This window comes from Netta rufina (genome assembly GCF_964035555.1).
Source record: "Netta rufina genome assembly, chromosome: 10".
In the NCBI taxonomy this organism is placed as follows: Eukaryota; Metazoa; Chordata; class Aves; order Anseriformes; family Anatidae; genus Netta; species Netta rufina.
This window is the reverse complement of record NC_140133.1, coordinates 8823411-8836555: the sequence shown is the minus strand read 5'-3', so window position 1 is coordinate 8836555 and position 13145 is coordinate 8823411. Positions and strand designations below refer to the sequence as shown.

The 13145-nt window shown below is 41.2% G+C and overlaps 1 protein-coding gene across 1 annotated transcript in view; it reads left to right on the top strand.

Moving 5' to 3' along the window:
- LOC311212970 (store-operated calcium entry regulator STIMATE-like) overlaps positions 1-13145 on the top strand; it is a 32052-nt gene that overhangs the window by 4721 nt on the left and 14186 nt on the right. Inside the window, exons 2-3 of the mRNA XM_084292702.1 lie at positions 9229-9277; positions 11111-11206. Of these exons, the coding sequence (XP_084148828.1) occupies positions 9229-9277; positions 11111-11206 (145 nt within the window). The remainder of the gene's footprint in view (positions 1-9228; positions 9278-11110; positions 11207-13145) is intronic.

The window sequence follows — 13145 nt, the reverse complement described above, 5'->3', positions numbered from 1 at the left end:
CTGGGCACCCAGTCGGGAAGGAAAGTGATTTGGTTATTTTGGACTGGTTTGGCAGAGCCTGGTGAGCCAGAGCAGTGCTCTTGCCTGGAAAGCCTCAGGCAGGACCCAGGGTAGAACCAGGACAGCCCTGCAGCTCCCTCAGGGAGCTGGCTGCTTGTGCCTGCAGGACCCAGGAGAGCCCCGTGCGGTCCTGCTGCTCCTGTACAGCCTGTGGAGTGTGGGGTTCCCTAAACCCATCCAAGGTTCTGCTGTGTTAGGTGCTGTTTGTCGCTTGCTTTAAATAAAGCACCAGTCCTTTCTTTCGGTGGCACCCTCATCCACGTCTGAGACAAAAATGGGAGGTGCATTAGGATCCAAAACAGGGAAAAAAAGGCAGCCACGTGGGTAAACATTAGTTAAGTGAGTTTCTTTTACTGTGCTAATACTGTAGTATTTCGCATACAAAAGATGTAGTTCTGAGCACTGCAAGCTCTGCAGGAAAAAAATATCTTGCTGAGAAGCATCATATTGTCAAGTAATAGTTTGGTTGGAGCTGTTCAGTTGATCCTTTTTTAAGGGAAGCAAAAAAAAAAAACACAGCTGAAATGAATCTGGGAGTAACACTTTTGGGATTTTTTCTGAATTTTGGAAATTGAAGATGAACAGTCTTGCTTTGTAGCGTAGTTAGGTATGCCTCTCTGCATTTACTGACCATAGCAGAAACCTTTTCATAATGTTTAGTTCTGCTTAAACTACATTACCTTGGGTTTTACTTATTTTTTTTGCAGGATGCCTCATTCTTTGTGGGGGGTAGATTATAACAGCAATTTATTGGGTGGCTTAATGTCCTGGTAGTGTGATAGTCTCAGGTCATAAATATTTAGCGTCACTAAATGCAGCAAGTCTTCTGGAAACGCCATGTGTATATATATATGTGTATATATACGTATATATATGTATAAAGCAAAAGGACAATTATTTTTGTCAACAAATAATCTGTACTGGTGAAGTAAGTTGCACTTTTCATTAAGAGTTGTCTGCTGCCCGTTTATCTTGTGGGCTCAGAATGTATTACGCTGTTCTTATTACTCAGCTGATTGCTGGATATAATTATACCCCAGATAATAAGATTGTTCTAAGTATAATTATGCATGTCATTCACATCATGAAATGTTTAGAAAAAAGGGTACATTATGTTGACATTTGGAAATTATTAAAATGATAAATTATCCAGAAACTGAGAAGCTGTGTTTAATCAGAAGTAACTTCTGAACTTAGCTAGCCTGTTGTTTAACTGTAAACTGCCTAATGAATTTTTGTTCTCGACTAATGTTTTATAATTAAATTTGTAAGGAGCTTATTTGCACAAATATACAGTGTGCGTTTTTGCACTCTGCTGTGATGTTAATTTCATGGCTAATGAAGTTTGCAGCCATAACGGGTATCTAACAAGGCCTTATCTTGCGGATGGTGCTGATGGAGTGACAAACCAGCTCTATTTTCTCACGGCAGCACGTGTAGCATGTTACCACTCCAAGACTTCTTGACCCCAGCACGCCGTGTACCCCGCAGACCTCAGCGTGTCAGCGCTTACCTGCAGCAAGCAGCTTGCGTGAGGCTGCTTTGCAGGTGGTAGAGGGATGATGCCTTAGGCTTTGAACGGGAATAATTCAAGTTGCTCAGGCTACTGATGGCCTGTTCTTCCACCACCAGTCCCGAGTTACACATTACTCAGCCTTGTGCTTTGTGTTTCCGTTCTTGATTTATCATAGGTGATGAATGTTGAGGGTGGCGCTAAGCAGATCTCTAAAGAGAGGTGAACGTCGAGGAGGAGTTCCTGAGTTGTGAAGGGTTTCAAAGGTAGCGGTGGGTTCTGTAGAACCGACTGTCCTCTGGTTTCTGGTAAAACTTAAGAAACAGCTGTCCTGGGTTTGAATGCTCAAAATGTGATCAAAAGCTGTTCTGTAGGGTTGATTCCATCAACCTGTGGCAGACACAAGGCAGACAGCCAGCGACTCACCTTGCGTATGTGCAGAAACAGCCTTTGCTTGCTTTTTGTTGTTCTGGTCTAGTCCCTTTCTCCCTTTGTCAGAAATGCATATTTTTCCATGGAACAAAAATGAGTCTAAAATTACAACAACTATTAACAGCTTACAATGCGTGTCTTCTGTCTCTAATCATTTTTGAAGATGGTATGCTCTGAAATTTTAATTTGTTTTAATCACCCTTAGTTTTTCTTACTGGAAAATACCAGCTATCAACTATCATAAATGATCATTTCAGGAAATGTTTCTTATTTTGAGGCTGATGGTGAGACTACCAGCATATTTTAGTTTATGTGCATGGAATTTCAGTGCTCTCTTTGGAAAGTGATTGTAGTGCTAGAAGATGAAATAGTCTAGGGAGGCTTAAAATCAGAAAACAAACAAAACCTCAATTTGATGTTAAAAACTTGAGTTTTCTTATAGCAATAGGTTTCATGGTGCTGGCATTAGCTTTTAGTGCTGTGAAGCTTGTATTAAATTTTCACAACTGTTAAGAGGTATGAAGCTGTGTCATTAAGAATAATGCTCATGCAGGTGGAAACTATTGCATGTTTTCATCTTGATTCAATAAATACCTAATTGGTAGATACATTATGTCAAAGAAGTCTACACGATTGGCCTCTGACACTCCCTTTGTGATCCTTGTTTGCGTGAAAAGAACAGGTGAAAGTGGGCTGTGTATCTTTTTGGAAATTTTTATTATTATTTTTAAGGGATTGGTGCTATGTGAAATACGCTTTGCTTTTGCAATTCAATGCTTTGATTATTTTGTCGGCCCAGTGGAATAAATCTGGTTAGTAAAGCTACTTAGAATTTAAATGGACTTTAAAAATAAAGTATAAGTCCACCTTTGGCCTCCTCGATTAAGTATTTTTGCGGTGTTTTTCATATTCTACAAAGAGAAACCGTTCTACGTGCTTTTTGGAAATGCCTGAATTTATGTTTTGGGCTTGGTTTCTGCTTTTAAGACTGTTCCAGCTGCCGGCGTAATAGTTTAATACTTTAATGAATGACGGGGTGAGTTTCTTGCTGTGCTTTGGCGGCTCTCAGTTCCCAGGAGCTGATTTAGAATAAGCGCTGTGAATAACTGAGAGTTCATTGATATCTGTTGTCATACGAGTGATGTCGGGAAAACTTCATCTATTATTGAGTGATCCGTGAGTGTTGTAGGTGAAAATGGTGCCGTGAATCGTAAATCGCTGCTTAGTGCACATTAATATGGATTGGTTCTATTTGTATGGCATTAAATAATTTATGTTTCCCAAATGGTTCTTTTTAATGGGGGAAAAAGCCCCCTTGGCGGTGGCAGACTGTACTTTGCAGTTCTCCTGAGGTGTGCGTACTGCACGGCGGGACGGGGCTTTCTGTAGCGCCCTACCTCTTGCTCCTTGTAGTGTTTTCCTAGCACCTCCTGCAGAGCCCAGAAGTGTTTTCGAGAGAGCTGTGTATGAAAATTAAACTTCTGAAGGCAATCTTACAGGCACTCCCAGTGCCACAGGCTTAGATTAGCTTCCCTTCAGCTATCTCCTATCTGCTGAGGAAGCGGAACAGCACGTGCCTCTGTCTGGAAGTGCTGGGGAGCTGATTTACAGGAGCCTTTCAGACGGGGACACCTGGACTGAAGTCGTGTGTTACACACAGAGATAACGACTGCCGATTTTCTAAGACCAAACGCTGGCTCACAATTTAACGTTTGGGTAAATATTGCCCAAGCCATCGGTGCTGCTTACCTCAGCGTTCTTAAAGCTTGCGAGATTTAACGTTCAGTGTTGCTGCACTGTTGGCACTTATTTATTTGTGTGCTGTTTATCTTCCTGATAGCGATTTGTCCTTTCCTTTTCCACTCACTGTGCAGAGCAGCTTCGCGTCGTGCTGGCTCAAAGCCCATGCAGGGACAAGACTCACAGAGAGGCTGCTCGCTGGGTGTGGAAGCAGGTGGGAGGTAAACATCATTTTTGCAGGGTTCAAAGGACAGCACCGTACCTGTAACAGACAGTAGTTGTGTTTCTCCTGTGTTTGTCCAGGAAGCACTGCTGCCTGCTCGGTACGTTACGTGAAGTCCAGTGTTGACAAATCATTTTCCTTCTTCTTCTTTCATCCATGACAAGACAAAGAGCCCTGGTCATGAGATAGCTGGGCTTGGCTGATGCTCAGCTCTAGTGCATGTAACTCCGCCCTGCTCTAACAGTCAGACCCGTTTATCCGGGGTGCAGTCTTTGCTGCCTAAAAGCTGTAGCCACAACCTTGCTCTACCAGCTGCCTGGGAGAAGGTGTGCAGGCACCTGCCTGGACACTGAGTCTTTAGTCCCTCGATGCCCCCCAGTGACTGTCTGGGACACTAAATTTACTGTGTCCTCTGTTTCTGTAACATTTTTCCCTGGGTGACCATCTTTAACAGACAGGTGTTAATTGCCCACGGATCTCTACAGAGCCACTGAGGCCAAGGACTCGGTGCAATTCAGAAAAGGGGTGTGGGTGCTGGCGTGGCTAACACTGCTTTCTGCCTTCCAGACATCTTCTTGCAGGTGAGCTCAAGCATTTTGTGGTATGTGAGCCCTTAATATGGGCTAAATTGAACTTTCTCTTGTGCAGCTGTAGTGCTGGATGTGGTTCCGAATCAGTTGCTGCAGCTGGTGCTGCTGTGTCCAGGAGTGAGTGGTCCAGGCAAAGAGCAAAAGCATGAGCAGCAGGCTTGAAGGGTGGCCAGTGCTTGAACACCACACTTGTAGTTAATGAGGCACAGGGAGAAAAGGAAGAATTACAGTGAGGCAAAGAGTGAATTACCAAGCACATGGAGCTGTTTCTTTTTTGTCCAGAAAAATGTTCAGCAGCATGACAAAAGCACTTGTTCTTTCAGTCTTTTGTGTTAACAAAGTCACACATTTATTACATCTGTTTAAAACAAGTAAGTAAATACCTACGTTCCTTTTTCTAAACTGAATGGAGGGAGATGCTGAGCTCAAAAGCGTTGCAAAAGCTGGTTTGTGGCTTACAGACTCATTATCCTTTTGTAAGGCATGCTTAGCTCGTTCTTGTTAGACATGTAGTTTCTTGCAAGGTTAGTTTAAAAAAAATTAGTGTAGAGAAATCTGTAATTTCTTATTCCTTCTTTGCTGCTACCAAAGAAATAATGAGGGGATCAAGTGAAACTCCAACTACAAGCCTCTTAAAAGCTGTGTGAACGGGAGGTAAATTCAAACATATGATAAAGAGCACAGGTGATGTCATTCCATGATGGTGCAAATCATTTATCCTTACAGGATTTTCAGGAATTATTAGTGTGCATCTTCCTGTTTGTAACAGACGTGGTTCCCACTGCTTTGGCATAGTGCTGATGGTAACAAGTGGAACGGGGTTTGTGACAGCCTTCCTAAACAGAATTGGAAATCATTGAAATCTGGCCTGCATACATGGTTGACTTCTTACATGATCCAGCTGCAGCAGGCTCCTCATTCATAAATTCTGTGCATTCCAGTAAACGTGTGTGTATGACTTGTAGCTTGCTGAACTTTGGTCCTTGAGTACGTGGCTCAGATCCTGGAGCCCTTAAGCATCATATCGCAGGACGGTGATTTTTAGACCCCCCAGGCTGACTTCTCCTGGAAGGGTCCCCTGGGTTTCACCCCTCTGGGCACCTTGTTGCAGAGTTCAGCTGCTCTCACTGGATATTTTCTACTTCTGTCATGTTGGAATTTCCCTGGTTACAGCTCGTGTCGGTGTCCTGCTGCCTCTCTCATTAGAGCTGGTTCTGTCTGTGCTGTAGCTGCCCACACGTACTAGCAGATTTGCATCTGTGATGTGCAAATGTAATCTTAGCCTCGCTGAATTTCCCCCTTTCCATTTTCTTCCCTTTGGGTGGCTCGGGTGTTGCTTTGCTGAGGTCTGGTGGTGGTGTCGAGGAGGAGGTTTATGAAACGTTTTGTGACACGCTTTGGTTTTGACCTCGTCTCGAAGAAGTTCTGAGAGGTGCTGGAATACAGGTGGAATTCCCAGCTCTGTCGTGGGAGGAGCAGGGTTATTGCAGTGCAGCTGCGGAGAACGTCAAACACATTGAATATTCTTCAGCTTGCTTTCATTCATTTGAATTTTAAACTGGTGAGCTACAGAAATCTTCTTAGATCTTTATTTGGATCAGAAAGAGTCTTATTGTGAGCTGCCAGAATGCATGTCTAAGAAATTCAGTAAAACGCGGTGAGCAGACCCATTTTGAACACTTCATCAGGTCACTTTTGGTGCTGATACAAGAAAAAACGTCCAGAAACCTGGAGTGCTTACCTCTATAGTGATGTTGTTTTGCATCAGGAAGGTCTTCCCTGGGGGATTTTCTTTCTTAGGGTGAAGAAGGGAGAGAAGGGCAGGCTGACTTCCTCGTGCAGGCTGAAGTGTTGCTTTCCCTATGGACAGCACGCAGAGGTTTACTTCACCTCTGGTCTGTGTTCATACAAATGGCCTTTATTCTTCCCTGTGCATTTCCAGATCTCTGGAATACTAAATGTAAAACGTACTATGTTGAAGTAACTGTTAGAAACCTTTCCGTTATCCCCAGAAACTTCATGAAACATGAAGACAACTCACTGAACTTGAATTTCGCACAGCTCTAGCTCTGCCTTGTGTGCCTCCCTTGTCGGTTGCCTGTCTGGCTGCCCCGTGCTTGTTGGTTGTTTTTTTTTTGTTGCCTTCCCTGAAAAATGATGGCATTGAAAGTATAAGTTAGCAGCACTTCTCTCTTCCTTCATAATTCAGCATGGAATTCTGAATGTTATTAGGTAATTAATGTTAAATACAGTGAATTCTTGGTAGCACGAGCCTCACGCTGCAAACAAGCCTATGTCCCGTGCCACAGCCACAGGTTTGGGATGGGCAAGAGCTGCTTTCCCAGCTTGCTGCAGAAGACATGCTGTGCCCCTCGCTGCAGGGAAGGCGAGTTGCTCTCCCCTGAGCCTTGAGCCCCTCTGTAGTGATAGCGTGCTCTGGGTGGCAGCGAAACCCCAGCCATGCAGAAATACCTCCGGGGCCTTCGTATGTCCCAGGTGCCTGATGTTTGTCTGCATGGAGCTACGAGAAACCCCGCTGAGAACACAGCCTGGTTCATGTAGGTTGGCTGGGCTTGCAAATCTGTAGGCCCATGTTCATCAGGTAGCAGCCTGTAGAGCACTTAAACACATTTAAGTGCTACATCTACAAGAATTAATGTCGTTTAATTCTTGTAACGGAGTGGGGTGGAAGTTCGTGGTATGGTCGGCTGTATAAAGCATCCCTGAAGTTGTCGGTGGAGCCTTTCAGAGGTAACTCTCCTCTTTAGTGTTAACTCCAGTGAAATGTTAACACTCAATGACGGAGAAATTCAGAGGGTCCAAAGACATTTCGTGTTCTATCAGTACTGAGAAAAAGGTCTTGGTGGAATTGTTTTTAAGTAATCTCTTCTTGTGAGTATGTATCTAAAGAAAGGAATTCATGAGCTCATACAACTTCTTCATAGTGCTAATAGACAAAAGCCTGAACTTGGAGTTCTTCCCCCAAAGTCTGTAAATCTTATCAGTTTAATTCCCACTGGGTCTGCAGGAAAGTGCCTTGCACAAAACCTACAGTAAGTTGCAACTTGTAGTTCTGCCATTTATTTTGACTTGCTTTGGAGCTTCTTTGTCACTTGCAAAAGTGACGCTGATTAAAATAATCCATGTTGTGGCCCGGGTGGTTTTGTCATAAACAGTAAGCTGGTGAACTCGGCTGAGCAGTGCTTGTTTTTTAACAGAGGTTTTATATTTATGGCATGCTGTTCACAGGGAAAACTGCTGGCAAACATTGCTGTTACAACTTTATTGTTGGGGTAATGTGCAGTCTTTTCCTCTTGTCACTTTTAATTTCTAATGGATGTATTTTACGGGGGTAAAACACAGTTTATCTCTGCTGTCAGAGACAGTAACAGTGCAGAAACTAGAATATATACAGTATCCCATTTGTATGCATCCCATTTTATGCATCTCTAACACCTGGAGAAACCTGTTACAAAGCCTGCTGATATTTTGCCTGACCTGCTGTGGTTCGTGCCTTCAAGGCAGAATCTCTGCAAGTTGAAGGGGAGGAGGGGAACCAAGGCTTAAAACTTTTTTTTTTTTTTTAAGAGACAGCCTCTGAAATAATAGCATAAATGGTTATTGTTCGAGATTGATGTTAAAGGCACTGATTGGTGACACTGAACTTGAGGTGGTATGGAAAGACTCTGGGCAGTAAAAGACCTTCAGTGTCTGAAGACGGGACAAGCTGTGTAGATGAGGTGGTACGAGGCTACAGACCAGCCACCCTTATGTATGGCTGGTTGCTTTTATCCCTTACCCCTCTATTTTTCCTCTACAAATCACCTTCACCCCTCTTTTTCCCCACCTTTGGCTCCCCCCCTAAAGAGCCCTTAATAAGTCCCATAAATCCCCCAGTGATCTTCCGCACATCCCAAAAGGGGTCCTGTGATGCCCCCAGTCCCTCTGAGCCCCCTGGACTTCTGCTCCTTCGTGGGGGCACGGAGAGCTTCTTGGCACGTAACTGCTCATGTTGTCAGTGGTAAGAAGATGGAGACGGTCAAATATATCCGTGTGAGTTGGGTTTTCCTTGTGTGTAGTTGGCTTCTATTTTAATACGGCTTTTTCCTTGCGTTTGTCTTTTTTGTAGGCTAACAACTATCAACCTTCCTGTGAAGGGAGTATCTGATTAAGTAATCTGTCCGATTTCCCTTCTGGAATTCAATTTGCACACAAAAGTCCAATTTGTCATCCAGAAAATAAATACACTTTGTCAGGGAATGTTTGTCTTGTTATTAATTCTTTTGATTTATTTCTGATATTATAGATTGCCCCTACACTTCAAGTAATACTTTCCTATTTGACTGTTGATCTCCAGTGAGTGAAAGAAACTGCTTTTTCTTGTAATATCCTGAACCTGCTTTACTATTGGAAATTAAATTTTCTGGTTGGGTGATCATAAAAGCTAAGGCCATGGAAATGGTGGTCAGGTAACAGATTATTTGTAGGTGACAGAAGGGAGACAGTTGCTTTTAAAATCTATCTTTAGAGCTTCATAAAGTGAAATACAGGTGTATAAGGCCTAATTTATTGAGGAGTAACGCTTCTGCAAGATGATTTGCTTTTACTTCTCTATATTTCTGTTGCTCTGCGAGTTGCTGATTATCTCCAATTGTTCCTTTCTTTTGTAGTAAAGCGCTTCAGAGAACCAAAGCATGAAAGACGTCCTTGGAGAATATGGTATGTTCCTGCATGGCTCACTCCTTCATTTTAGCTTCTTGCATGTTTTAGAAATTTATAGAATGATTGTCTGCATGTGGTGATGATGATTAAAAAAAAAATGATGACAAGAAAGTGATGAATAAATGATGAACAAAACAGTTACAAAAATACAGGATTTAACGAAATGTTGTGTTCTTAAGAATATTTCCCCGCTAGTTCATTCCCACTAGACATTGCCAGGAACCTTCATGAAGATGCGCATTTAGACGTAAAGCTTAAAGTTGCATTTCCTCCTGAGGATGGAAAGTAAAACTGCCCCAAGATGCTAAGCTTAAACAGATGTTCTTGTTCTGTAGCTGTCCTAGTTTTTGAGAAAATGAGAGAAAATGGTACGGTAAAAGATCTAATTTCATAAGCTGTTAAAGAATATGTGGTATAAAAAGTATATTTGTTTTTATGACTTTTTAAATGTTTTTGTATTGTGATGCCAACATAACCTGTCTTAGGTTTAAGTAGAGACTGGTGTAAAATTTAAGCTGTTGATTGTTCCAGCTGTTGTAGACTGTAGTGCTTTGTTTTTTCTTCAGTGGCCGATATTCATCTTTGATTCATGATGATTAAATTCATCATACAGTGCTGCTTTTCATAATTAATCTTGACCTTTATTTTATTGGAAAAAATAAATACAAAATGTTTGTGTACTATGGTCTACCTCAGCCTGAAATTCTGGCTAGCGCTGCGGTAGCTTTTAATTTTTAAGCCAAGAATCTAGTTCTGAGATTGAGTATTGTTATTTATAGTATGTTGTAGTGATTAGATAAGTAACGTTCTGGCTTCCTGCCTCATCTCCAACTTTGTGCTCTCAGTGTTGGGCAATGAATGAGAGAGAATAAAGTTTAATACCAAATTGTCAGGGAGGGCAGATGAATTTGTGCATATAATATTGTTTGGATCTATTTTGGGGCTTTTTTTAGACGTGGAAGCAACAGGCAAAATGAGTGCTGGTCTGTATAAATGACACACTCTTGCCTACGTAATACTTCTGACACAATTCCTATATTTAACATATTTAATAAATCATCGTGGAAAGTTAATTAGTATATGATAATAAAAGAGTTGGAAAGGGCTGGGATCAATGTTGAATCTGTACCTGAGTGGTGTTGTTTTTAAATATGTTCACAGTAAGTAGGAAACTATTTTCTTCCTGTCTGTCTTTTGCTTTGGAGATGGTAGTTTCAGGGTGATAACTCCTTTGCAGTGAGGTCTTGAAGCTGTTGTGCTTTAGTTAAAATTCAGGGAGGCTACCTCATGCTTTTAGGTGAAAAATACCAATGATGGAGTTTTAGCAAAATGCTATAGATAAAGGAAACATTAGCCAGCTATTAGATTGTTCATCAACAAGTAAGTGATGACAATTTTACCTCCATCCCTGCCATAAACTTACTAAAAATACATAAACATAAAAGGACTGAAATATCTTGTGAACCTGAGATACTCATTGTTTACAGGAGGTTATTAAAGACTTAAATAGGTTTAGTGAAGATTAGCTCATGGATAATGCATATGATACCAGGAGGATCTCTCTTGTCTTTAAATTTTCAGTGCCAAGGCCTCGAGTTGGTATTATTTGATTTATTGTTAGCAACATTTTTCCAGAAAAAAATAGCAAAGGGTTGAATTTAAAGTGGAACATGGTTAAGTAAGTTAAATACTATGGCATGTTATCCTTCTGGTGTTCTGATTTGAAGAAAAACGAGTAATTGGGATGGAATATTAATATAAATTTGCAGTGTTCCTACTGCGTTGTAAACAGTTTTGAGTGTCCTAAAAGCTGTTTTTTACTCTCTACAGGTTTTTAGATACTTCCAAGCAAGCCATAGGGATGTTGTTCATCCACTTTGCAAACGTCTATTTATCAGACCTTACAGAAGAAGACCCTTGTTCACTGTGAGTGTTTAATTATTGAATGGTTGGTCTTTATGGAGGTTTACTGTTGAGTTTGCTGTACTTGGACAGTAATGCAAGATATATCAGAGAAACAAATTTGCATGCAAAAAGTCAGTCACTTTCAAAATACCATGTTTTAAGCTTAGTTAATCAAGGATCAGAAATCTGCTCTTTTAGGTTATGTCTGGCAGGACCTCAGAAAGCTGTTGTGTTTTGTTTTGTTTTGTTTTCTGGTCTGTGTATGGGTGTTTTAGACCGAGAGTAAACTTGCTTCTTCCCTTCTAATTACTGAATGAGGACTTAGGATGCTCATTGTAATATAAGGCTATTTACTGAAGGAGGTAAGAGATACCAGGAACCAGTGGAAGTGAATGTAAAGTTGTGTACACTGGCCTCCAGCTTCATCATTCACTGCAACAAGGCTTTAATATAAAGTCAGGTTGCTTTCAGGGATATTGAGCAAAGATTGTCCCTGCTTATATTTTCTTCAGAAAACTGCATCAGCTACTGCAGTATCATTTTCACTTTGTTAAAAGCAGGAAATCTTGCCTGGTACCAAGGCAGTTAGTGCAAAAATTAATTTTGTGATCTCACACTTGGAGCAGTGTGACTAAGTAGGTAAGCATTTCACTATAGTGTATTAAACCTGAAGAATCTATGACTAAGACCCTGTCAGGCTTTTTAGAGGAGCTGCTGAAGCAAATGACAATTGTTTGGGTTTCTTATTGATGGGGCTCATGCTCAAAGAAGCCTACGCATTTCTTGTAATAGAAACTGTAAAATTACTTCTAAAAGTCTAGTAATTTGCCCCTGAAAACCAAATGCCATTCCTTCCTTGGCAGCTGCTCACAGATGTCCTTTGGTAAACAAAGGAGTTAAATAGCTCAAGGAATATGTTTGTTGCTTCCTAAGACTAAATGTTTTATTTGCCTTATTTCTCCTTAGTTTCCTCTGTGTTCCCACATTCTATAAATGTGCCAGTAGAACGCTGCTTTTCTCCTCCCAACACAAAGCATTTTGGTAGGGAAAATGCATTTATTTTAACACACTGGCTGCAGAAGTTAAGACATAAATATGAGAGTTTCAGTAATACCAGTATCATTGTAAGATCTTTTTGGTTACTGTTTTAAGATTTTCCTGATAATTTACAAAAGCTGACAGGTGTAAATTGCTTTTATTTCATTTTCATGTATATATTTAAACAAACTAACCAAAGCATGTTTAGAATCATTAGCATTCAAAGTCAAAGCTTAATACTTCATTAAAACATTTTAAAAATAACTTTTTCTATTGTCTGAGTTTTTAAAATAGAAGGTTTGCTAACGTGTGTTCTCTTCTACATGTTTCTGTATCGTCTACATAACTTTATTTTCAAATGCCCCTTTTAACATAGATGTAGCGTGACACATAACAAAGGCACGGCTGTCATTTGTTGTTCTTAGGATAACTGTGGAGTTGGGCAGTTTCTCAGATAAGGGTGCAGGTCCTCCTTGTTGGCAGAAAAAATAGCATGCTCTATCAACCAAAGCCACTTGTCCTTTGTTGCGGAAAAATATATCTTAAAGGTTACAAGTGGGTCAAAATTCCTGAGTAAAAGCAGTGTTTCTGTATGTGACTTCAAATAATAGTAATATGAGTCAGCAAACCCAAACACGGGTAGCTTTCTGTGCTTTCCTGCTTTGTAGTGCAGGGTTGTTTTTTTTTTTCAAAACAAAGCCAGAAAAGGTAGTTTTAGAGAACATGGTGGTTGGAAAGGACCACGACTGGAAGCTGCCATTTGTTACTTTGGAAACGCAACGCTCTGTGTCAGGCAGGTACGGGATAAGCCGAAAGCTGATAAACCCTCTGTTCAAACACCTCGGACAGGGCTGCTGTGTGAGGACTTCGGAATAGCCAAAGCAGCCGGCGGGGTTTGGTGGTGCAGGCTGCCAGCTGGCTG